This window comes from Centroberyx affinis, unplaced genomic scaffold (genome assembly GCF_046629955.1).
Source record: "Centroberyx affinis isolate AG114_WGS23_722 - 3 ecotype Tasmania unplaced genomic scaffold, CSIRO-AGI_Caff_v1 ptg001317l_1, whole genome shotgun sequence".
Lineage (NCBI taxonomy): Eukaryota > Metazoa > Chordata > Actinopteri > Beryciformes > Berycidae > Centroberyx > Centroberyx affinis.
In genome coordinates, this window is record NW_027279821.1 from 12,059 (window position 1) to 37,900 (window position 25,842).

At 42.0% G+C, this 25,842-nt stretch overlaps 1 protein-coding gene across 2 annotated transcripts; it reads left to right on the plus strand.

The window, feature by feature from the left end:
• The first annotated feature begins 110 nt into the window (after positions 1 to 110).
• Positions 111 to 18,746, plus strand: lnpep (leucyl/cystinyl aminopeptidase). 2 transcript variants are annotated; one of them, XM_071525652.1, is made up of 22 exons: positions 111 to 513; positions 4,134 to 4,228; positions 5,066 to 5,268; positions 8,227 to 8,338; positions 8,688 to 8,927; positions 9,164 to 9,354; positions 9,588 to 9,726; positions 10,317 to 10,451; positions 10,710 to 10,830; positions 10,974 to 11,125; positions 11,215 to 11,328; positions 11,418 to 11,549; positions 11,706 to 11,837; positions 12,419 to 12,579; positions 12,665 to 12,753; positions 12,878 to 13,061; positions 13,238 to 13,394; positions 14,329 to 14,513; positions 14,765 to 14,926; positions 15,545 to 15,685; positions 15,815 to 15,896; positions 16,237 to 18,746. In XM_071525652.1, exons 1-22 carry the CDS (start codon positions 486 to 488, stop codon positions 16,366 to 16,368), a joined length of 3,087 nt encoding a protein of 1,028 aa, XP_071381753.1. In that variant the 5' UTR covers positions 111 to 485; the 3' UTR covers positions 16,369 to 18,746. The 2 variants fall into 2 exon arrangements, with proteins under 2 accessions (XP_071381753.1, XP_071381752.1); XM_071525651.1 differs by lacking the exon at positions 111 to 513 and adding an exon at positions 3,010 to 3,045.
• Positions 18,747 to 25,842: the final 7,096 nt, after the last annotated feature.

The following is a 25,842-nucleotide window of genomic DNA, read 5'->3' on the forward strand; positions in this document are numbered from 1 at the left end:
TTATGCCCCGCCCTCCCGTCTTAACATCCAATAGAATGACAGCGTTGTATTTTGATGGAAGGCTGTCAACAAATGGTCGGAGAGGAAGGAAACTGACACTTGCAAGTTCGCGTGCGTTTGCCGACCAATGTTGAGTCAAAAAAAATTGTTTATATATTTCCATCGCGGAAGGTTAGTTTTTAGAGTCAGTTCCGCTGTATTCACATAACAGCGTAACGATAAGCTATGGCCAATAAAGTTACGGACGCTAGCTAACGTTAGCTTGCCGAGTGTCTTTCAGCCAGTGACAATTGTGAGAAGTTCGCTAACGTTAGCTCCAAGCTAGCTAACATTACCACGTAGTAGGAATAGGTTGCTATATAACGTTAGCGTCTGATAGCTTGCGGTCCAGCTAACAAACAATACATCTGTTGAGCTGCTGTAAACGTGTAGAGATACCCTTCTTTTGGACCTGAAGAGATCTGCAGTCGTCGAGATATCCTAACATGGATCCCTTTGACAGTAACAATACGGGTAAGGAAGGAAGATGCAAGCTAACAGCAGCAGGCTAGCTAACTAACATTAGCTGCAAGCTCTTTGAGAGTGACATTCACTTGAGGACACATAATATAGAGGGGGGGGTATGCTTTACTTTTGACAAGTCAGATTAGAGCTTGCCTGTTTTTCTGACACTCGGAGTGTTTTTTTTAACGTTATCTGATAATTTTCACAAGCCGCTGCAATAACTTGTCAGCCCTGCATGTGACATAACTGTAATTTACTAATATTAGCACATTAACTGTTACTGTCTCCTTTCCCTTGAGCACAAACCAGCATAGGTTGTTTATGAATCTTGTGGTTTCTGTTGTATTACTTTAATTTGAACTGAACAACTCAAAGCCTTGGCTAAAATTTAACAGCTCAAATAGTTGTTATTTTCAGAGATATACGTATTATGCCACCCTCCAGACATAAGTTGTCTATTTTAACACAGCAGCAGCAGTTTTCAAAGTTGGTTTGATAAAAGCCTATATTTTGTTTCCGTGTGGAGAGCAGATAAGACCTGCTTAGTGATAATGGAGGCGCAGTCCGGGCCACAAGCAGCCAGCTCCTTTATAACCTCAGGGGCGTGTAGGGCCTTATTAAACAAACACAAACGCTACTGCTCACACTGCCTTGAGCAACAAAAAATATTTTCCTTTGTTTTTTTTGTGCTTGTATGTGCCATACTGATTTTCAGTCAAAGTCCCAATTCATAAGTAATCGTAACTTGATTAGACAATGATAGTGAAAACCTATACAGATAGGCCTACTTCCTTCCCACACTTCTCTCAATAAAATGGCCTACATCCACAGTGTTACAGTTCAGTGCTGAGGCTGTATTGTGTCCGTCTATTGTCTTGTTTTTACCTGGCCTGAATCAGAGGGCTTGCCTGGCAAACTCTGAGAACTGTGGCCATGTGTTTATCTGTGACTCCCTTAGCTTGATAAATGTGTAGTGTAAACAGGAAGAGCACAGTCAGCCACTAACATGCTTCACTGCTATATGTACATACAGAGGCGTCAACTCAGGCGTGAGAAAGGTGCAGCAGCTGTAGCTACTTCCACATTGTTTGCCTGAAGAGTTTTCTGATTGTAGTCGAGATGGTTATTAACTGACACTTTGGCTACATCTCCCGACTGCCTATGTCATCTTGCTCATAAAATGATTCATACTGTCGCAGCAACACCCCGGTTTATACCATATTCTGTTAGCAGTAGGTTTGGGGTTCATTAAAATTTGATAAGGTTGCTCTGTCTTTTATTTTTTATCACATTCTCATCTGGACATTACATATTAATCTACTACTTAGCTCTTTGTACTGTGGCCCTGAGGGTCAAAACACAACAACATTTCACAAAACACAACGACATTTCACAAAACACGACATTTGACAAAACACGACATTTGACAAAACAATAACATTTCACAAAACACAACAACATTTCACAAAACACAGCATTTCACAAAACACAACAACATTTCACAAAACACAACATTTCACAAAACACAACAACATTTCACAAAGCGCAACAACATTTCACAAAACACAACAACATTTCAGATTACAGAAAAGGTGGGACAACACTTCTTGTTTGTGATTGGACAGAACCCAAGTCCCTGGCGACAGTTCAATGTCATTTCCTGTTTCTATTTGTTAAAATATTCCCTTATGATTTCAGTCTCCTCTTCCATCCTTTCAAACTCAGTTTAAAATTTGTACAAGGACACTGCTGAGAGTAGTACACAATTGAAACAGGAAATGACATTGAACTGTCGCCAGGGACTTGGGTTCTGTCCAATCACAAACAAGAAGTGTTGTCCCACCTTTTCTGTAATCTGAAATGTTGTGTTTTGTGAAATGTCGTTGTGTTTTGTGAAATGTTGTGCTTTGTGAAATGTCGTCATGTTTTCTGAAATGTTGTGTTTTGTGAAATGTCGTGTTTTGTGAAATGTGTTTTGTGAAATGTTGTGTTTTCTGAAATGTTGTGTTTTGTGAAATATCGTTGTGTTTTGTGAAATGTCGTTGTGTTTTGTGAAATGTGTTTTGTGAAATGTTGTGTTTTCTGAAATGTTGTGTTTTGTGAAATGTTGTATTTTGTGAAATATCGTTGTGTTTTGTGAAATGTCGTTGTGTTTTGTGAAATGTTGTGTTTTGTGAAATGTGTTTTGTGAAATGTCGTTGTGTTTTGTGAAATGTTGTGTTTTGTGAAATGTGTTTTGTGAAATGTGTTTTGTGAAATGTCGTGTTTTGTGAAATGTTGTCGTGTTTTTTGAAATGTGTTTTCTGAAATGTCGTCGTGTTTTCTGAAATGTTGTGTTTTCTGAAATGTCGTCGTGTTTTCTGAAATGTTGTTGTGTTTTGACCCTCAGGCCACCGTATCTTAGCCTATTAATAGATATGCATACCACAGCAGTGTTAACCAGACAGCCCATACAGTCATAGCCTTGGGTGTATCAGAAAAACAGTACAGGAAAGGAACTTCACATGGCTGCTCTCACATTTCTGGACTATTTCCCTCTTAGTGAGTTTTGTTTGGTGTCATAATAACTCGAGTATAGGTGTCCCCGTGTTGCACTGTGTATTCAGCTCACTGTCTCTCTGTGTCTTCCACTCCTTTATCGAATCAGACTGAAACTGCTTTGTCTTTACCCTGTAGAAGTATGAATGGAACGTGAGGCATAAAGGGAGACTTGCGTAGCGTAGTGTTTTACTACTTCAGTTATTATTGAATTAGGAAGTTGAACATTTCCCTGATTGTTTGAAGAATGACTGAGGGGACATTTCTGCTGCCAGAAAATCACATGGATTTAGGAGACAAGACATAGCCCTTGTCACATTGCTCGAGACACAGGTTATGCTGTAGACATGCAGGCTTGTGTTGCCCAGCAAATGACATGCAACTATACGCTCTATCAGTTTTCCTCACATAGCCTAAGCAGTGCTTCTTGTAGATTTTTTTTTTGTAGATGTGGGCGGTTGAGATAATTTTGGTTCTGAGATCCAGGCTTGCTCCTGGGCCCTTCTGCGATCAGTTCTATTAGATGTTGGAGTTTATGAATGGCTCTTATTGTGATATTTTTCTTATCATGATATATTGATAAATGTGCTTTATTTGTAATTGCAGGGTGGAGGGGCTGAGCAATAAGGCCAGATTATGAATATTAATTTCATTTAGGCTACATTTTTCTATTTCTGAGGGCAAGTTGTTGGGGGCAGTGCAGGTAAAGTAATATAAAGGAGACACTGCCATTTCTGTCTGAACAGGTTTTTGAATACTTGAAAGCCACTGTCTAACTAGGCTGCTGCACCTAGTGTATGTAGGTCAGAGAACCAGGAACTACTGCATAAGGTTTACCAACAGGAAACCGAGAGACTCAGTCACTGCTTTGTTAGATGCTGCTTTGTGCTGCCTGCACATCCAATGACAATGACAAGCCTTTGTGCTGCCCTGGTTATTGCTGCTTGGCTTTTGCCACATTTCTCAGTGATGAAGGCTGAAACAAAGTTACACATAATATATGTGTGTACCTGTTTATATAATTATTAGGACTCTGCTCTCTCTCTCACTTGTCTCTTATGTCTCTTTGTTCCTTTATCTGTGTGTTGCAGAGCAAGCTAACCTGCCCAGGAACATGATTGAGAACAGCATGTTTGAGGAAGAGCCTGACGTTGTGGATCTGGCCAAAGACTCCACAGCATTTCCGGTACTTCTGCATCATCTTATGCCATGCACGCCATGAACACCTTCATTTTCAGGACCTGATCTTCAGCCTAGCTCAATAATGCGAATAAGTAATGATGCACATTTTCAGGACTGGCCGTCTGAAATTCCTGACATTCTGACATGCGTGCTTCCATCTGTAAATCTGATAATGTGAACAGATTGGGGTTTGGTGATATAGATAACGATTGGTTGATAGGAGGGTGTACGCTATCATCCCACCCTAGTGTATAGCCAGTGATGCATATTTGCACACTCTTAATTCTGCATATATGCTCTTGCACTGGTCTGTGAATTTGTAGATCTGTCAACCAAAGTATCTTACAATACTGTTTCCCAAAGGCTGTCAGTTTACTTTGGCAGTGTCGGGGAGAGGGGTTGTTGACAGTGTTTAATTTAGCGGGCCTGTTAAATAACTCTAGGAACTACACGGTGCCAGACCGCCCCGGTCTGTTTGATGGTCATATCTGTCTCTCAATATAGTGTAAGCTAACTCTGTTTCTCCATTCACTTTCTGTCGGCAGACACACCGAGACTCAAAGCAGCACATATGTGTTGTGTCATAGGTGCAGGGAATTCATCAGTCATTGTAGTTCACTGTAGTTCACTAACACGCTTTCAGCGCGTGGAAGCATGAAATTTTGATTGTTTGAAAACTACCTTCGTGACTCATGCATTACGACACCTGAAATGAATCCAAAACAAAAATGTACTTATTAAGCTGTTAATTTCCTTGGCCAGGCCGCCTAGTTATTGACATTGTATGGGAAATACTGCAGAGCTAACTTAGAGAATAACAGAATGTACATGCTCTCTGCAGACGTTTCCAGCTCTTGACCCAGACGAGGTGGTGTATGAGCCCCGCAGCTCAAGGTTGCTGGTGCGAGGCCTGGGAGAGAATGAGCTGGACGAGGAGGAGGAGGACTATGAGTCATCAGCCCGTCTGCTGGGCATGTCCTTCATGAATCGTAGCTCCGCCCACAGACCCAGCTCCTCCCCTTACACCAGACAGGCTCCACCCAGGTAATGCACTTAATAACTTGTCATTTGGGATGTTCTGCGGTATGAATAACCCAAATAAGGTTTTACAATATGATGTGATGCTTCATGGCATTTTTGTGCGTTCTTCTATCTAAAGTGCCTCAAAGCAGGGCTGCGCAATTAATAATTTAATATCATATACAGTACGTTTGTAGTTTATATGATTTAATAATTGTGGAATTTGGTGATACGTAATCATTTAATTTTTCATAAAATTTAGTGCAATCCGTACTGTCAAATCAGCATGACTAAAAAGCCCAACCAAGTTTCTAAACTTGGTGACCAACCACATTTTTGATTGTAAATTTTCTCTATGAAAAAATACTAAAGAATGTTTTGTGTTTTAGCTATTCAAGAATATAGGCTATATCTGGTAAATGCTATTCCACTTTAGAGTGGCAAAGCTGTTAAGGCTTGGATATGCTTTGTCAGAAGTGCTTCTGAGAACCACCCGAAACAAACATCTGAAAGCTCTGAACTGAATGGTTTTTCAGAACATTATGATATGTTGGAGGTGTTGGAAGTTGTTTGCAGGCTGTCTTTCAAACAAGCAGCTCCACCTACAGCTCTGGCAGCTGTAGCTCTCCTCTCCCCCTGTGGCTCCGCACGCCCTGCTATGCAGCTTGTTTCTTGGCTTTGTTGAGCTTGTCATGTAAACCCAGTGTTTCCCCTATATATACAGTACCTTGCAAAAGTTTTAGGCACTTGTGAAAAAATGCTGTTAAGTGAAGATGCTTTCAAAAATAATGCCAATTTATCAATTAACAACATACAAGTGCATAAACAGACAAAAAAACCGAAATCCAATCAGTATTTGGTGTGACCACCCTTTGCCTTTAAAACAGCATCAATTCTCCTAGGTACACTTGTGCACAGTTTTTTAAGGAACTTGGCAGGTAGGAACTTGGCTCTAAGAGAACTAACCACAGTTCTTCTGTTGGTTTAGGCCGTCTCAGTTGCTTCTGTCTCTTCATGTAATCCCAGACTGACTCGATGATGTTGAGATCAGGGCTCTGTGGGGACCATACCATCTCTTCCAGGACTCCTTGTTCTTCTTTTCGCTGAATATAGTTCCTTATGACTTTGGCTGTATGTTTGGGGTCGTTGTCATGCTTCAGAATGAATTTGGGACCGATCAGACGCCTCCCTGATGGTATTGCATGATGGATAAGTATCTGCCTGTACTTCTCCGCATTGAGGAGACCATTAATTCTGACCAAATCCCCAACTCCATTTGCAGAAATGCAGCCCCAAACCTGCAAGGAACCTCCACCATGCTTCACTGTTGCCTGCAGACACTCATCCTTGTACCCTTGTTAAAAAGCATCATAATACTGCCAGAAGTTTGTGGAGGTGGAGAGCTTGCTTTTGGATTTGTGGAGAAACATTTCCTGACACTAATGCTGCATTCAAAGTCCTCTAGGAAATATTGTGATTACTATTTTAGAGTAGAGAAGCAAATCCCTCCTCTGAGTGGATTATCATATGTTATTTGTAATTATTTAGATTACCAACCAGATGATGTCAAACCAAGCACAGATACAGACAGTTCCATCTTTGCCTTAGAGTTACTGCACCTCAAAGTAATATGACTAATCCATTCAGTCACCTCACCAGCCATCAGTACGATGAGTGCATGAAGGCCGAGGTTGCTGCAGCATCTTGTCCTCTTCCCTCCCTGCTACAGAAACATCTGTAACGAGAACACTGTGCAGTGAATCTCCCCAATTTTGTTCCCAAACTCTTTGTGACCAATAATTATCACAATATTAGGCAAAATAATTGATTATTGGCCATAATTGTGCAGCCCTACCTCACAGTGCTATGAATGAATGCATACACTTTTAGTATGTGTGGCCTGAGTGGGGCTCCAACCAATATTCCAAGTAGAACTGAACAATTTATCCAAAAAAATAAAATCTAAATCGCAATATGAACTTCTGCAATTTCCAAATCGCAGAGGCTGCAAGTAATTCCTTAAGAGAGAGAGGGGCATCCAAAATGGAATTTTAAACAGTGTTTTAGTGCTGTGGGTAATCTTTGGTCCATGAATCAAGTACAACATTGGTGAAAACCTTTCATCATACTCAAACTCAGTAAATCCTGCACAATGACATCAATTTTAAAGTTCTAAAAAATGTGAAAAACGTGATGATATGAATCACAGTTTAAATCGCAACTGTAATATTCTGTTAAATAATTGCAATTCAATTTTTATGCCCCCGTGCCGGCAACAGCCGTGGCCGGAGGCATTATGTTTTCGGGTTGTCCGTTTGTACGTCCGTCCATACGTCTGTCCGTCCCATTCTCGTGAACACAATATCTCAGGTACGCCTTGAGGGAATTTCTTCAAATTTGGCACAAACGTCCACTCGGACTCAAGGATGAACTGATTAGAATTTGGTGGTCAAAGGTCAAGATCACTCTGACCTCACAAAAGACGTCTTTGGCCATAACTCAAGAATTCATACGCTAATTATGACAAAATTTCACACAAATGTCTAATAGGATAAAATGATGAAGTGATAACATTTTATATCCAAAAGTTCAAAGGTCAACTTCACTGTGACATCATGTTGTTTTGCTTACCACTGTAGCTGAGAAAACGATCTTGGGTCATTCTACAAAAACAGTGGAAGTGCTGTCACTTACTTTTGCAGACACCAAAATCCTTTAAGTTCACCTAATAATCACATTAATTATATATGTTCAATAAATAAAGACTGTCCTTGCAATGATAAAACAAAGTTTATTGGCGGAGGCATACAACCGCGAGGCGGTTATTTATTTTGTTTTTTTTTGCTTCACAGCCTCTGTCGCCTACAGCCACCACCATCCCCAGCTTCCTCATGAACACCACTACACACACTCTTTAGCTTTTCACCTTCTCCATGGACAATTTGTTCTATGTAACTAATATGAACATCTTGTTGGTCTCAGGTCATGCTCACGACCCTCAGCCCGTACCATGGTTGTATGTGTGTTATTCCTGGTGATAGTGGCCTCCATGACCATGGTACTGTACTTCTTACCTGGGTGCACCTTTACCAAGGTAAGAAAAAATATCCACTTGTTCTGTTCAGGTACCTTTGGTGAGCATGTGTAGATACTAGGGATGGGACGATATGCTTATCTCATGATACGATTCGATAGGCGTTATGGGGTTCATGATTCCATACAACAACGAAGTGATATCAATACGTACTGTCACATTTTTGTATTGCGATATATTGAATTTCGATATATTGTCCCATCCCTAGTAGATACCTACACATGACTTATTCTTTCAACACGTTAGTTAAGCCCATATCTCTGTCACACTATCTGTCTTTTTATTTCTCTCCCACACTCACTCCAATGCCCATCCCCCCCACTCACCCCAACCCTCCAACCCCTTGCAGTCGGGTTGTCCTAAACCCAACAACACCACTCCCACTGAGCCCGTCGGCCCCGACTTCCCTTGGACAAAACTCCGGCTGCCTAACAGCATACAACCTCTCAACTACGACCTCACCTTGAACCCTGACCTCAACACCATGACCTTCACTGGACACGCTGTTATCAGCATGTCTGTGTGGCACAACACCAAACGCATTGTCCTGCACAGTGCCGAGCTCAACATTACCAAAGCTACGTTCCAGGTGGGCCTGCAGATGGTTTGAGTGTTAAAATGTAATGACAGAATTCTAGAGATTATTAAGATGTGTTCATGTAATGTATCTACATGTAAAGAACTGTATGCAAATATTCTCAATTTTGTCTTTGATCAAAAAAGAAGCTCTTTATTTATTAAGCTTAAACAAAATAATCAGTTAATTTAAACATTGGTACTCTCATGTTATCCTCTAGCTTTTCACCGTGACTTTCTCTCTTCCAGCTCGGTGACGGGAAGCCCAGTGATGTGGTCATACTGGAGTATAAGCCCAGACAGCAGATAGCCATCAAGTTAGCTGAGGAGCTGAAGGAAGGCCAGCACTGTGTTTTAACCCTGGATTACTCTGCCAGCCTCTCACACACCTACGATGGTTTCTACAACAGCTCATACACTGACAAAAATGGAACCAAAAGGTACACATGACTAATAAACATCATTCTCAATACTTCACAACATCTAAAAGACGTGCTGCACAGCACAGATTTTATGAGAAGTCCACATGAACAGGACATTGTGGCTTATCTCATGACCTTTGGCTCATCTCATGACCAGACACTCGCAAAGCAGAAGTGGAGTCTTTTTGTTGATTTTACAGATTGATCTTATTAACTATTTCTGCACCTTCTTGTTTCCCTCTTATTCCCAGTGTCCTAGCTGCCACTCAGTTTGAGCCGCTAGCAGCTAGAAAGGCCTTCCCATGCTTTGATGAGCCAGCGTTCAAAGCCTCCTTCCTGATTAAAATCAGCAGAAAGCCAGACTACATTGCTCTTTCCAACATGCCATTGGTAACATTAATTTATTCCCAATCCATTTTACATTATGGTGCTCCTGGTGGAGACACCCCACTCGGCATGCTAAATGGCCTTGTTGTTGTTTTTATTTATTTTATTAAAGACGTTTTTTTTCCACTCTCCAACTGACAGAGCTTCTGTTATAAGGCAGTATTTGACAGCTGAATTTGAGGTTTAAAACTATTCTGAGGCTGTAATATGTTTCTGTTAGAACCAATTGTAATTAAAAACTGAGGTCTATTTACTAAATTGGAAATAAAGTTAATTTTCTAGCTACAAGTTAAACTCTTTAAGATTATACTGTATATGAACATACCAAAAATATAAATGGCCAAATAAATTCCAGATATTAAATGCCTTTAAAACTAAGGTTTTATTTAGCATGAAGGATATTGTTTTTGGAATACTTGTCATGTAGTTAGTAAGAATCACAGTGTATCAATGTATGCTTAGTGTCATAGTTAGTATAGGTTAGCACAGGCTAGCAGATGTTGATAGATGTTGATAGGCTAGATGTGATGCTGATGGTTACTAGCATTAGCACTGGCAGATGAGTTATCCCTTTCCTATGCTGTGTACCTCAGGCTAAGACCACAAACATTACCAAAGACCTTGTGTTGGATGAGTTTGAGAGGACCAGTGTCAACATGAGCACCTATCTGGTGGCCTTCATCGTCGCCAAGTTCACTTGTTTCCAAAGAAATGTCTCCAACACACTGGTAGGACTCCTTTGTGCTCAGTTCAGTTGTATACACTTCCTCAGTGATGTGATCAGGAACACAAAAAAGCAGGAAATCTGTAATCTCATATTTCTCATATTTCTACTCCCTGACCTGAAATCCACAAGGCAGGTTGTACATCAACATACTCATCTCAGTGTTCCTTTCATATTTATTTATTAATTCATGTTGTGTTGTTGCTGATAAAATGTTTAGATGTGTATGTATATATGTGTTGTGTGTGTGTGTATGTTTTAGGTGTCTGTGTACTCTGTGCCAGATAAGAAGGAGCACACTCATTATGCCCTGGACACAGCCTCCAAACTGCTGCAGTTCTACAATACCTTCTTTGACATTGACTACCCCCTCAGAAAACTAGGTGGGCACACACACACACACACACACACACACACACACACACACACATACACACACACACACACACTTTTCTCCCTTCTCCCTTCCTGACCCCTGCCTTCACTTCTACTATCCTTCCTCTCTCCCTCCTCTCTCCCTTGTCAGACTTGGTTGCCATCCCAGACTTCCTGGCAGGAGCCATGGAGAACTGGGGTCTGATCACCTTCAGAGAGACCAGCCTGCTGGTGGGCAATGACTCCTCTCCTCTGGAGAAACAGTTAGTCGCCTCTGTCGTAGCACACGAGCTCGCCCATCAGGTACAGTAGCTGTGTTCACATGTGTGTGTGTGAAAGTAACAGAGTGAATGCGCTATTGGTCCTAATGTAGCTCTGATGTTCTGTTCCAGTGGTTTGGAAACCTTGTAACCATGAGCTGGTGGAATGACCTGTGGCTCAACGAAGGCTTCGCCACTTACATGCAGTACACGTCACTGCAGAAAGAGTTCCCCCAGCTGGACATTGTAAGAGCACACATCTGACCCAAAAGTTATATGCTTCACTATGTGCCTGCCCTCTGCCCTCGCTAATGAGTCCAGTGATTGTCTTGCAGGATAACTTGTTCCTGGGGGTGCGGTTCAGAGCCTTGGCCAAAGATGCGTTAAACTCTTCCCATGCAGTGTCAGCGCAGGCCGATACGCCTGAACAGGTGGCAGAGATGTTTGACTCTGTCTCCTATGAGAAGGTAGATGCATATCTGCTCTTACTTTGTTTAGCTATCAAAGTATTTATTTCAAGCACCTCTATCGGATGTCACACTCACTGACATCGACGGTAGCCCTCTCTGTTTTGGGTCTCTGACCACTGTGTGTTTGAGTGAGTCGGTGTCTCTCTCTTCCAGGGTGCATCCATTCTCCTGATGCTGAACGCCACCCTGCCAAAGGAACAGTTCAGAAAGGGCATCATAGGATACCTAAACAAGTTCAGTGGATCAAACACTGTCACGGAAGAACTCTGGAACAGCCTCACACAGGTGTGTGTGTGTGTGTGTGTGTGATGCATGCGCATTACTGTATGTCCACGCTGCCTCATGGTTTTTGCTGCTAATTTTCATTCACTGGTCCTCCTTTCTAATAGACTGACACTACACAACAGTAATTTCACTTCATCTACCGTTTATCTTTACCCCCGTGCTGTCTGTCAGTCAGCCTCAAAGACAGATAGGCTTATGGCATCAGCGACATGGCTGGTTTTACTCATCACATAGTAACTTATCACAATGTAGTCTTAGAAACCACATTATCCACAATAGTGCAATAGTAGTTCATAATGTGATACTTTTTTGATCCAGCAGAGGAAGCAAAATATGTTAAAGTGATTTGGCTGACATGAAAGGCTAGCAGCAATATAAAATAAATGTTAAGATTTGGCTCATTCATCAAAAGATGTATGAGTTTGTAAACCCTGTTTGTCTCTGTGTATCTTTAGCAACACTTTGATTTACTTTATTATTAAAAATCCCTTTTTGAAAATTTGGATAATGGAAAATTCCACTTCAGCTATGAATCTTCACACTTTTAGGCTTCACACCTTAGCTTCTCTTCCTGTCCTCAGGCCGAGGTCCCTCCCTATCACCAGAACGTGTCAGAGATGATGCACACGTGGACGCTACAGAAAGGCTTCCCACTGGTCACTGTCAGCTGCAAGGGAGATCAGGTGACCCTCAAACAGGAGCACTTCCTGCTCACAGCTGACAACACCACACAAACCTCCAGGTGGGTAACGCTACCACACACACTCTCACAGACACATAGACACACGCTGCAACCCGTAGCTAATTGTGTTGTGCACTGTCCTTAGCTTGTGGCACATTCCTGTGACGTACGTGAATGACAGCTGTAGCTTGGACCCTGAATGCAGACAGGTGTTCACTCTGAAGAGCAAGTCAGGTAAAACACAAAGTAAAACTTTGACCTGCTACATTACGCCTTAGGCTCTCTGCTAACCTTAAGTGTCAGAGGGCTTATATTTGTGTTTTGTGTGTGTGTGTGTGCGCGCGCGTGTGTTTTCCAGAGACTCTGAAGCTGCCAGGCAGTGTGAAGTGGCTCAAGTTGAACTACAAAAACACAGGCTTCTACATCGTCCACTACGGAGACGAGGGCTGGGCTGCTCTCACAGACGCCTTGGCCAACAACGTCACTGTTCTCACACATGAGGACCGCGCCTCGCTCATACACGACATCTTTGCTCTATCCAGGTACGCAGAGCGACTTTAACTGTTGTTTTTTCAACCAGGTTCATTGATAAGAGAAACAGAAAGATTGTAAAATATTTTACAAAACCTGTTTGAATTTGAAATGCTTTCTTTTTCTCTCTTTCTTCTCTCTCTCCCTCTCTCTCTCTCCCTGTCCCTCTCCTTCTCTTTTCCCCCAGACTGGGCCGTGTCTCCTTCCGTCAGGTCCTCCACCTGTTGAACTACATGACCAATGAAACTGAGACTGCTCCTCTGACAGAGGCCCTGTTACAGCTCAATAATATCTACCGGCTGCTTGACAAAAGACAGGAGCAGAGACTGGTGGCCCGCATGAGGGTACCCAAAAACACACACACACACACACACACATACTGCGATCTCCTTAATAATCTGTTTATTGGAAATTGTGTTTACTTTAAATTTTACTTTAAATTTCATGAAACAAGATATAGAGAGGGAAGGACAGCGTTTCAATCAGCTGTGAGCAGGTGCAGCCAAAAATCCAAAATCTAGAAAACACTGAAGAGGTGCAACTCTTGCTCTCTGTAAAAACACCTTATTTATTCAACTTTTAAAAGTCATAGTTAAAAAGGTAATTGACGGTTCGGACCATTGCAAGGCTTTAACTAGAGTGCTAGAAACGAGATAGTACAAAGCCATATGTCTTATCTGTCAGTAAAACAGAATACCTTTGTGCACAGCAGCAGACACATTCATATTATCTCCTCATTTGACCTCAGTCTTTTCCCATCACCCCCCACTGACCCTGTCATACCTTACCAAATGTACTTATTCAATAATCCATCTTTTTATTATTTTCTTTTTTTGGGGGGGGGAGGGCATGGGATTATTAATTTCAGAAAAAAGCTTCTCACAACCATTTAACACAAGAGTTACACTGTGGGTTATTTAAAGAACAGAAGAGCTGGTAACTCAGTTCAAACAATATTTTCAACAGTAAAGCTATGTCCTTCAGCGGAAAAAGGGATTTTATTTCATTTTTTTGAGATATACAAAGACTTGGTCAACACATTGGCAAGGTAGGCATTGAAAAGAGCATGTGGGGATAACGATGTCAGCAAAGTTTTTTCAGTTACACTCATCAGTGGGTTTTTGAGGACAAGTTGAGACCTTTGTCAGTTTTAATCTTTAATCTTTAATTGTTTCAAAACAATTAAACTGCAATTAGGCAACTGCTTGGGAAAACTGCTTAAATGAGTGTTTTAACTGTGTTCTATACTGAAGAATGTTTTTTTTTTATATATCACAGACATATATCCTGGATCATTTTGGTGCTCTGATGGACAGCCAGACATGGGAAGAGGAGAAGAGTGTGTCTAAACAGGAGCTGCGCTCGGCCCTGCTGGGGACGGCCTGTAGTCTGGAAGAGACCAAATGCACTGAGCAGGCCAAAGACAAGTTCAAGCAGTATATCGAATCCAATGGGACCATGCGGTACGTAACATGCAGAAAAACACACAAATCTTCTGCACAATTTTAGATAAAAGATTTTATAGTGACATTTTTAAGATGTGGCAGGAATTTAGCCTGTGGTCTACTTTTTCAGAGATTGGAAGTGATCGTAAACAGGGATGGGGCAATGTGACTTGATGAAATGGCTATTTGGCACTTGAGTTATAGGAAGAAAACAGAAATTTAGTTCAGTTTTAATGTTAAGTATGGTGTGTGTGTGTGTGTTTCTGTAGGATCCCAGGTGATCTGCAGCGAGTGGTGTACACTGTGGGCGCTCAAACAGAGGAGGGTTGGTCAGCTCTGCTGCAAATGTACGAACACGTCACCTACGATGCAGAGAAGCGAAAGATACTCCAGGCCCTAGCATCCACTCAGGACACACGGCGTATAGTATCGTGAGTGTCTATATGTATGTGTGTGTATGTGTGTGTGTGATTGCTACCCTGCCCAGGACCCAGAAGCAACCTCCTTCCTTCCTCATGTGGATGATTTGATTTGAAGTTCAGTTCTTATGCACAAGTTTGACACTTGTGCATAAGATTTCATATACTGTAAGATGATCTTTAGCATGATTATACCATATTCTACATATAGAATTTGCATGGTTAAAATTCATTTGACACTGTAGTATTCATCTTGCTTAGTCTATTATTATAATTTTTGATACAGCCCTGTGTGTATTATATGAATTACAATACACTTTTCATTTTAGCATTTAGCAGGCATTTAGCTTGACATTCTGATCCAGAGTGACTTTCAATGAGTGTAACTTCAATTACTAAATCACCAGCATTATAAGAAGGGGAGCAAGAGTCTTTCCTTGTCCTCAGTTGAGGGTCTAAGGTTGGGAGGTGTTGTCATTTGTCTCATAATGCGGGTGTTGTGAGACTGTAACAGTGATTAAGGGATTACCAATAAGCATACAACATACAGCGTAGTGCAGTGAGTGTGGTGTTAGGGTTCTTTATGCACTGAACACCATTTGAACATGCCACCTATCGCTGTCTGTGTAGGATCCTGAGGGACGGTCTGAACGGGGAGCTTATCCAGCCCCAGGAGCTGCCGTTGGTCATCAGCACTGTGAGTGGCGGCTTTGCCGGCCACTTGTTTGCCTGGGATTTTGTACAAGAGAACTGGGACAGACTCATAGAGAAGTAAGTGGCCTCTGTCGGCTTCACAGGCATTACCAAGGAGAATCCATATGCTTTTTTTCATTTAATGACGTAAGAATACAAAGATGAGACAACAGTAGTTAATCAATGTATTTGTGATTTTGACTGTAGGTTCCCTGTGGGCTCCTTTGCCATCCAGAGCATCATCAAGTCGACCACCTCCCAATTCTCCACACAGGCACATCTTGATCAAGTATGTGTTTGATGTGAACAGCAGCCAGTATAACTCAATCTGACGATCAGTATGGTCTGTTGGTCCCAAAAATAAAAATAGATCCCACTGTGCATGTGCAGCCACGGGATACAGAGATACACCTATAAGTTTCTCAGCCAGCCACATGGTGCTTTAAGTCACTTGGTAGGGTAGCGTAGTTTCATGCGGGAATGATGGGATTAATATGGTTAGTATATGTTAAAAACAAATCCCAGTATATTATTGTACTTGGTCATTGATTCTGATAATAGGCTGTTGAGCACAGTGGAATCTGGCCAACATCTCAATTTGTGTGTGTGTGTGTGTGTGTGTTGTGCAGGTGCAGGGTTTCTTCACCAGTCTGAAGGAGCGGGGCTCTCAGATGCGGAGTGTCCAGGAGGCGTTGGAGACCATCAGGCTGAACCAGCGCTGGATGGTCAGGAACCTTCCTATACTCCAAGACTGGCTCTAATACAGGCACTCCATCAGTCTCCGCCCCGCCAACTGTTGGCCTGGCAACTGGGGCATGTCGACAAGACAACAGCAGTGTTTGCACTATTGTAGGACTGTGTCTCTTAACTCCCTTTATCCAGTGCAGAGTACTGCTTCAAGCCAGAGGTTGTACACTCCTTGGGTGGACAGGGAGTTTTTTCGCTGAGATTGGTCCTGTGGGTTGTAGTTGCTAGCTCAGGGTGGCTCTGATTGTGTCTGACAGGGTGTTGTCAGATGCCAACTCACACTCCTCACACTTTACGCTGTCGACCAAACCTCTCTTCTGCAGCTCTCACCTAAACCTCATGCCTGAACAGACAATCATGCTTTTAGAGAGCAGCGCTTTGCCCACACTCCTTTTGCTCACCTTTTGCACAGGCACTTATGAGCCGTGTTACAGCCACCTCAATGAAAAGAGCAAGTTTGAAGAATGTCAACATTACAGTGTATGTATGTATTTTGGGTTAGTCAGCCCTGGGCTTTCTCTCAGCCACGGGATTTAGTGGCAGCAGTTAGGGATCGCTCCCACGATAAGTTGAAGTTACTTGAGAGATGGAATTACTTGTAGAATTGAACAAACCATGCATCGCTGTTATGCAGAATCTGTATAGAAATCAAATCTGCTTGCCACACTGTACTCCATAATTTCTCACTCATGCAACCTGAAGCATTTACCATGTGAGTAATGGTTTGGCTGGTAGATTGGTTGATTGATAGGTTGAAATACCCAACTTGTGTTGGTATCAATTGAATGTACTGAAAAACCTACCCACTGTGTACAGTAGACACTGTACTGCACAGCAGTGCAGGTTTAATTGAACAACCAATGTGTCTTAGAGGAGACCAGGCAATGCACACCGGAGCCAAATGATTAATTTATTTCTTTCACTCTCATTCATAAGCCCAGTTTTGCGCTGATTGAACAAGTGTTTTGGTTGCTTTTTCCTTTGCGTGCAATGCAATCATTGTACAGACTTATTCTAAAACTCACAGTGTGTTTGTAAAATTGTAATTATGATGTAAATACGCTCAACCTACAAGCTTTTTCCCCCTGCTATTTTGGATGTATTGTTTTAAATGTATGCAGACTTTTCACATTTTGAGATTTGCTTTTTGTTATGTATATAGTGTGTAAAGAAGAAATGTATACATAGACTTGATCAAGAGTCTTGGTCAAATACTTTTTACTGTATTTGTTGGTTTAGACCACAGCAGTCAGGTCATTTGCTGATGAATGTTTGTGTTTTAAGGGCTAATGTGCATCTTGAAGATATAAAGCATAGAGAAGAACATCTATATTGGGCGAGACTGATCTGTCCAGGAGGCGGTTGCCCATGAAACCAGCCACATAAAAATACAGAAGTTTTAAAGTTACTCCAATGTTACCCAGTCATGTTGCTCCTGTTTTGAGAAACGAGAGTAGCTGTGGATTGGGAGAGTGTCTCTGTATTTTCTTTTTTCAATTTAATGTTTTCCAAACTACTGTCCCAGGATCTTATTTTATTACATTTTTACACTCATCCTGAGCCTTTGGTAAGGGGATATTTCTTCCTCATCACTCCATCAGTGTGTTGATATCCAGCCGATAGCCGTTAACATACTATCATGGGACCTCTCCGTCTCATTTAGTGTACAAACTGTATGGTACTCCACACTCAGCAGGACTTTCAGATTGATATGAAGGATACCAATAATTAGGCTCTCATTGCTGTTGATAGTTTATCAACAATATTGCCCTTGACTCTCAAGTTGATGCTCATAAACCAGTCACATCTCTGGAGCCACAGTTCCATCGTCACCTTACAAACTGGGTGTGTGTTAATGTCTAAGTGACATTTAAGTGCAGACCTTTAACATGTCCCATACTTTTTTGTTTCTGATTAATTGTGAATCATTCGTTACTTTCTTGCAGTCTCTTTTAAACTGTTTGAAGTCCCTTATTAGAGGGCACAGGGAAACTGTGATTGTTACAGTAGGCAGTCTAGGACACTTTTACAGTGCAAAGCTATCAAAATGTCTCCAAAATTAAGCTGAAGGTGTTGGGAAACTGATTTTGCATCATATTTTAGTTAAAAGAATGACATGTTCACTTGTGAAGTCAATTGCAATAAGCTTTCAAGGACAACCGTTGCTAATGTCATTCTTACTGATCAGGTACAGAGTTCAGAAGGTGAAGAGTTTAAGTTGCTGAATAGTTAGTGTTGCTGGTCTGATAAGAAGACTGATTTGGAGAACCATTTCTGCTGTAAACCCACTCAGATTGTGTTTGTTTTTGCACTGGAGTGGAATGCTGCAGAAACTAGTGAAATTGTGTTGCTCCTCATGTCAAGAAAATGTAAATAAAAGTTGTTTTCTGAAGTCATTGTTTCTTGTGTTTTAATGTGTTGGAACACTAAGGGAACTATTTCACAGTCAACTAGGCAACAGTACGACTCGGTTTTTACAGTGCCTTCACAAAGTGTTGGCTTTTCTGCACTTTGTACCTAAATTCAAATTGGATTAAATGATTGTCATTAATCTACACACAATAACTCATGATGCCAAAGTGGATTTTTTTATTTACAAATTTTTAAAATGACAAATAAGCTCAAATGTTTTGAATCAATTCAAGCCTTTTGCAGTGACATTAGAGTTTAGGTCTATCCAAATTCCTTTGAATGTCTGGCAGATGTCAGTACAACTTGATTGGAATCAAGCTGTGGCCAATTAATTGATCAAACATACTTCAGAACGATACATATACTGAATATCTACATAAGGCCTCATAGATGATAGTGCATGTCAAAGCAGAAACTTTCCCATGAAGTCCAAGAAAATGTCTGTAGGATTCAGAGACAGAGCTGTGAGGAGGCACAGATCTGGAGGAGGGTGTAAAACAATTTCCAAAGGATATAAAACAATTTCTGAAGTGTTGAGAGATCACAAGAACACAATAGACGCCATCATGACGAAATATGGAACTACCAAGATTATTCCTAGAGCTGGTTGTCCAACAAAGCAAACAAAGTTGTCCAAAGTAAGCGACTAGGCAAGAAGGATCTTGGTCAGAAAGGCAACCGAGAAGCCAAGGAAAAAAGTCACATGACAGCACACCTGTAGTTTGCAAAACATAAAAACCCAAAAGATTCAGTGGTCTGATGAAACCGAAATTGGACTCTTCAGCCGTAAGGCAAAGTGTCTGGCGGACACCGTGCCGAGCTCATCACCCATCTAACACCATCCCTACCATGAAGCATCAGGCTGCAGGGGCTTTTCAGAGGCAGAGACTGGGAGGCTTGTAAAAACAGAGAGAACAATGAATGTGGCTAAATGCAGGCAAAGTCTTGAGGAGAATCCACTTCAGGGAGCCAAAGGCCATAGACTGGGTCGACGACTTATATTCCAACAGGACAGTGACCCTGAGCTTACCGCCAAATCAACACTGGAATGGCTTCAAAACAAACTCCTTGAATGGTCCAGTGAAAGCCCAAAAACCCCCACTGAAAATCTGTGGAATGAATTGAAGATAGTTGCAGATGCTCCTCATCAAACTTGACCTAAATCTGTGAGGAAAAAAATCACAAAATCCAGATGTGCCAAGCCTCAAAAACTGTAATCTTTATCAAAGGTGCTTCTACAAAACATTGGCTCAGATGAATAAAGATTTAAACTTGATTTTTGTATTTAAAAACAGGTTTCCACTTTGTCATTATGGGGTATTTTGTGTAGATTGTTGATAAAAAAAAAAACCCTACATTTAATCCGTTTTGAATTTATGCTGCAACATCACAAGATCACAAAAAGTAAAGGGGAATACTTTCTGTTCCCAGAGGATATTTAGGAATCACACTGCCACCTCTCACAAGGTGCTTCTCACTTGTACCACCAGAGGTCTATCTAGCTCTTTTGGCAACTTGCACAGCGGTTGTAATTCATGTTCTTGAGGTTGGTGATTATGCCCATTAGTTTGGATGTAATGGACTTCATAAAAATGTTGATTTTAGTGACCTTTACCCTCCTGTTTCCAGATTGTTACATCTGGATGCTTTGGGTACATTGTGATTTGATCATTAAATTCTACAGGAGGCATAAAGTAAGGAGTAGAGCCTTCAAATTTGGCATACTTACACATTCTTTACCACTTATGGTTGAAACTGGACGGTATGTCATGTTTTCTATTGCCCTTTTTACTGGGAACTGCGCAATACTTTGTTTAGTAAGATAAAAAAAGATATTGATTTTGTAAATATGGATGATGCACAAAGATTGAGTTGGCTGTTCACTTATGAAACATTTAGATTAGCTAGTTACCTGGAGAAAGCCTGGGAGATGAGGAAAAAAGCTCTTTATCAAGATAAACTGTAAGTTTGTAGCAGTTCTTTTCAGTGTATTGTTAATTTGAAACCTATCATTTCAAATATGTTATTTGAAAGAATATAGTAGTACTTTATAATGTGGTAATTTATTTATTTATTTATTTTTTTGCTCTTATATGTATCACCGGAAGATGTCTGTTTTGTAAAATGGTGTGTCCTGTAATCCCATGTGGGATGGGCCAGATGTTTGGCATGACACAGAAATAAAAATAAACTAACTAACTACACATTAACTTTTTTTTTTTTTTTTTTTTACCTTTTTTAAGATGCCGAAGAAAACTGTACAGTTCAACTATGGGCAGACACTTTTGGAGCCTGTAGCGCCACCTACAATCTCCTCTCATTGGCCACATGTCTGTTATGTAGGACTAGATGTTAATATCCCTTAATTGCACACGTGAGACATGCTGCTTAGACTCTGTGGGATGGTCAAGTGAATGATGGCATCTTCTGGGTTATCAAGTGGGCGCCCTCTTTCCTTGATGTTTCGCTGATAGGCCCACGACACCTCCAGAGGGTTCAGCAGTGAATCCCGGCGTCCTGGGCTCACCCCCTAGATGCCATCTACTCACTTGGGGGCCCAGGTGGAGTCCTTTCTCTTCATCCAGAGCCACCGACTACCCTTTTCAGCAGCTCTGGAGAGGTCTTTGACTGCTTGCCGGAGGGCCTTCCCTCGCACTCCCATCTCTCGGAATAGCTTTGATATTGATGTGGCTATAAACCCTCTGCAGTGCAGCCTACTTCAACCAGTCGGACCTTTGCTTTCCAGCCACGTTGTTGTGCATTGGCCGCAAGCTCAGCGTAACTCAGCTTCTTGCGCTCGGTGGCTGGAACACTGCATCCTCCCAGGGCACTGTAAGCTCGATGATGTAAACGAGATGGAGTGAGGCCGACCATAGCACAACGTCTGGTCTGAGGTTGGTTGACGCGATCTCAGCTGGGAAGCAGAGCCTCTGGCCTAAGTCTGCCACCATCTTCTAATCGCATGCTCCGCCTAGCTGATGTGGTGAGTCTGGCGAGTCTGGCGAGTCTGGCTTGACCCTCACCTTCCCGGACAAATGCTGTCACCGGCCAGCAGGATGAAGGGGGAGGAAGGGCCTTGACGCTCATCCGCCGACTTTCCAGCACTGCTGCAAGACACCGTAGCACCTGGTTGTGCCGCCAGGTGTATCGGCCTTGAGTGAGGCTGGCCTTGCAGCCCACCAGAATATGCTTTAGTGTTGCTGGAGTTGGGCAGAGGGAGCATATGGGGTCTTCTCCGTATCACTGGCTGAGATTCTTGGGAGATGGCAGGACATCATAGGCAGCCTTGATGGTGAAGCTCGCTCTGAATGTCTCCATTTCCCACAGCTCTTTCCAGGAGATCTTTCTCTTCTCCACTCCCTCCCATCTCATCCATCGCCCTTGCCTTGCCTGAGCGACGGCCTTTGCGCACCTTGCTGCCTACTCCTGCTGACGTATCTCCTGCACCACAAGCCTGCGTCTCTGAGACAGAGTAGCCTTGTTCCAGGCTGGTGTGCTGGCTCCAAGGCAAAGACCACTCCTCCCTTGCTGCACTCGGCCCACGATGTCCCTGTGCTTAAGCGCCGCCTTTGCCTGCTCGGTTGCTTCTGATGGGGTCCATTTCCTCCCAGTAGCCAGGGTGGGGGCAGCTTGAGCTACAAATGGATGTATAGTAAATGTAACGTAGCTCTTATGATTTTGGATAGAAAGCTTAAAATTGGCTTATTGGCCTTTTTTCACATAGAGCAAAACTGTGTATAGTCTATATGTGGTTAGACACTTTTGGAGGCTATGTGCAGACATGTGAGTGTGTGCAGGTGTGTGTAGTGATGTGTAAAAATGAGAGTGAGAATAGGCCACATGCAAGGGCATCACTTTGTGTTGAAAAGTGGTGGGGACATAAAGGCTCAGATGAAAAAACATTTTTTAAACGGTCTTCAACATATGTGATTTTAGGCAATGTAATGGGGGGATCGGTATGAGGTCAGAGTAGATAATTACGGCGAGAAAAAAATTGCATAACGGGGTATCAAAAGGGCAAAACCTAGGCTATTACAGAGTCGACAATATGAAAATACTCAGCATAGAATGCACAACAACGTCGACCGCACAAGTACAATCATCCATATGCATCACATCCACAGCTGCAACACAAGTCAAGAATTTGTTAAAGTTACTGATCAGCACATGCACGTTTTTGGGTCATTTTAGAATCAGTAGGCTAGGGGGGCTTGGACAATGCGCATTTGTTTCTTCTATATTTACATTGCATTGTATGTTTTCTTATTGTGCAAATAAACCTCTCAAAGAGTTCTCATTTGTTAGTTAACATTTCTTGGTGCAAGCTATTTTTCAGAACATTTTTAACAAATTATGCTTTTAAAAAGTGATGGAGACAAAATCGGCCATTTCAAAAAGTGGTGGGGGCATGTCCCCAGCGTCCCCAGTGTAAATGACACCTATGGCCACATGAATTGCCAACCAAGAATGTCAATACATGAGAGAAACGAAACAGGACGGACAAACCCCGTCTTTATTTTGTCACGTGCAACCATCAACGCATGCACACACGTGCACGGTGGCCGGCATACATACGCACATTTCGGAATGGCGCCGTGAAATTTGTCCTCCGTGTTTCTCCCATCCTGGCTCGTCCTTCCTCCACGGGGCAGGCCAGGAGCGGTGGGCAGCTTACAGCGCCTAGTGGGGGGTTCTTATTGATGTTATATGGAGGGAACCCCAAGTGAGCACGGGGAGAACATGAAAACTCCATACAGAAGAGTGCACGTGTAAAAATATAAGTCTGCACGTTTGTGTGTGTGTCTGTGTGTGTGTGTGTGTGTTTGTGTTTAGCAGTAAGTTAAAAGAAAGGTGAAAGATAGGCTCCCTTCCAACTATACAGCAAGAGACCAATATGCACGTGAGTACATCTATCTATGTGTGTTCTTGTGTGTGCATGTGTGCACGCGTTTGAGTGTGTTTGCATATCTTGAATTGAGTGTTTGTGTGTAACATGAGCAGACAGATCCAAACACACCCTTCACATTTCATTTGCATCGAGTTGAAGCACCCAGGCATAACCTTTTCAGTAGAGGCTGTAAGATCACTGAAAAATATTCAGTCGTTTTTGCTGTCATGAAAGTCATGAAAGGTCAAAGTGCTACACTAGTGATTGTACTTCCACCTGACGACAACAGGAGGGTTGGATGTTGCACTTGTCCTGGAGATTTCCTGAAAAATGATCATCTGCAGAACAGGAACCTAATGTCTCCATGCCCAGAGTCTGAGAGAGAAAATACAGCCTTCAATCCAATTAGAAAATGGATTTTTCATGTTCAACTACTATGAGTATGATCATGTTGCTTGTGCAATTTATTATAACTCTAGTGATCTATGGGACTATATTCCTTCAAGGTGTGTGTGTGTGTGTGTGTGTGTTTTTGTGTGTGTGTGTGTGTGTGCGTTTTTGTGTGTGTGTTCATAGAAAGATGTTTTCTGCCTTGAAGACTTGATTTGGCAGAGTGCCAAGCAGTCTTGGCATCATAGAGCCAGTATTTTCTGTCTTTCTTTCTTTCTTTCTTTCTTTCTTTCTTTCTTTTGTCCACAAATGTATATACAGGATTGGCCAGTCAAGGTACAATGACAATCGAGAGCCTTCTATAACACACTGTATGTGTCTTGAGTATTCCCATATTTTTCTCATATTAAGTTTCACTCACTTTGCCCTCCATGGTGACAATGGGCAGGAGCTTTTGTGGTCATTTTTCATTGTTGCAAACATTCCTTTTGCTTTGTTCGGATTCAGAGTATGTTGCATCATGTACAGCAGGGACGGGCAACCATGTGCCAATGCAGGCCGGGAGTCTGCAGGTTTTCATTCCAGCCGGTGATTTCACTGATTAACACACCTTCAACCAGACAGGAGATGCTAATCAGTGAAATCACCTGGCGTGGTGTTTGGTTGGAATGAAAACCTGCAGACTTCCGGCCCTCCGTGGCACGTAATTGCCCATCCCTGCAGTGCTAAAGCAGTTTGGAGTACAGAGCCACGTCCTTTTCAAACAGATAACATTTTTAAATGAGACCATCAATCTGTGTGCACTGGATCAGAAAGACTGTGTCAAAGAAGCATTTTTGCCTGGCATGTAAAAGGTTATTTAGCTTCTTGTTGTCACACCTTTTCATTTTTTCCATTGTGTTTTTTTTTCTTGGCATGAGGACATTACTTATATGTACAAAACATAATAATACAATGATGCATTTATTGTAATGAAATACATTTACCACCTGTATTTTGTAATTTATTTAGATGCAATTATGGCCTGGGAGAACAACACACTAATGCTAATTTACATACCAATGCATGGGTTATATATATATAAGCAACACACCTTTTGATAAAGCTCAAATCTATAGTGAAAGAAGCATCAGAAGTAATTGTACATTTTCACCCACAATTCTCATATCCACAAGCTCTGTATAAATCTGATTTCTGAATGAATTTGTTCGTCCCTTGCCTGACAAATCATGGCAACTGTGTGTAGCATTGTGTTTATACCTGGCTCTGTCCAGCTCCATTCCTCAGCAGGTGTTGAACTATGAACTAGCCTCAGGCATAGGCCTCCTGACAGCTCAGTAGCTGGCATAGCTCCACTGATTCATTTCAGACAGTAGGACACGGCCTCCTGCAGAGAGAGCAGATTAAAGGGTAAGTGGGTGTGAGGAGAAAACCCACCATCACACCAGTCTACAACATACAACATCATCTTTCTCTAATACTATAATAGGGCACCTGGCATGAGGGTGCATTAATTAGAGACTGTGTCTTAAGGCTACAGTGATGTGATGTACCCAGTGATGCTGGGCAGCTCGGCACAAGAGGCTGATGTGGAGTTATGGGGCTATGAGTTGTTACGTAGGTACAAGAAGATTATGTGTTATGTGGGCACATTGCCCACTGGTGGGAGCAGGTGCTGCCTGCCTGGCATATGGGTTAGCATTTCCTCATTCAAAGGCCCAGATTCCTTGTGTATCACTGAACTTTTCGGATATTATGTAATTTTTCATGTCACGTATTGACTGGCACAGACCTTGTA

Bases quoted from the DNA above. Each gene is read 5' to 3' on its own strand.
- lnpep (XM_071525652.1), top strand. From the start codon at position 486: ATGGATCCCTTTGACAGTAACAATACGG. The intron at 13,395-14,328 runs GTACCCAAAAAC...TATATATCACAG, and splicing joins GACTGGTGGCCCGCATGAGG to ACATATATCCTGGATCATTT. The intron at 15,897-16,236 runs GTATGTGTTTGA...TGTGTTGTGCAG, and splicing joins CACAGGCACATCTTGATCAA to GTGCAGGGTTTCTTCACCAG.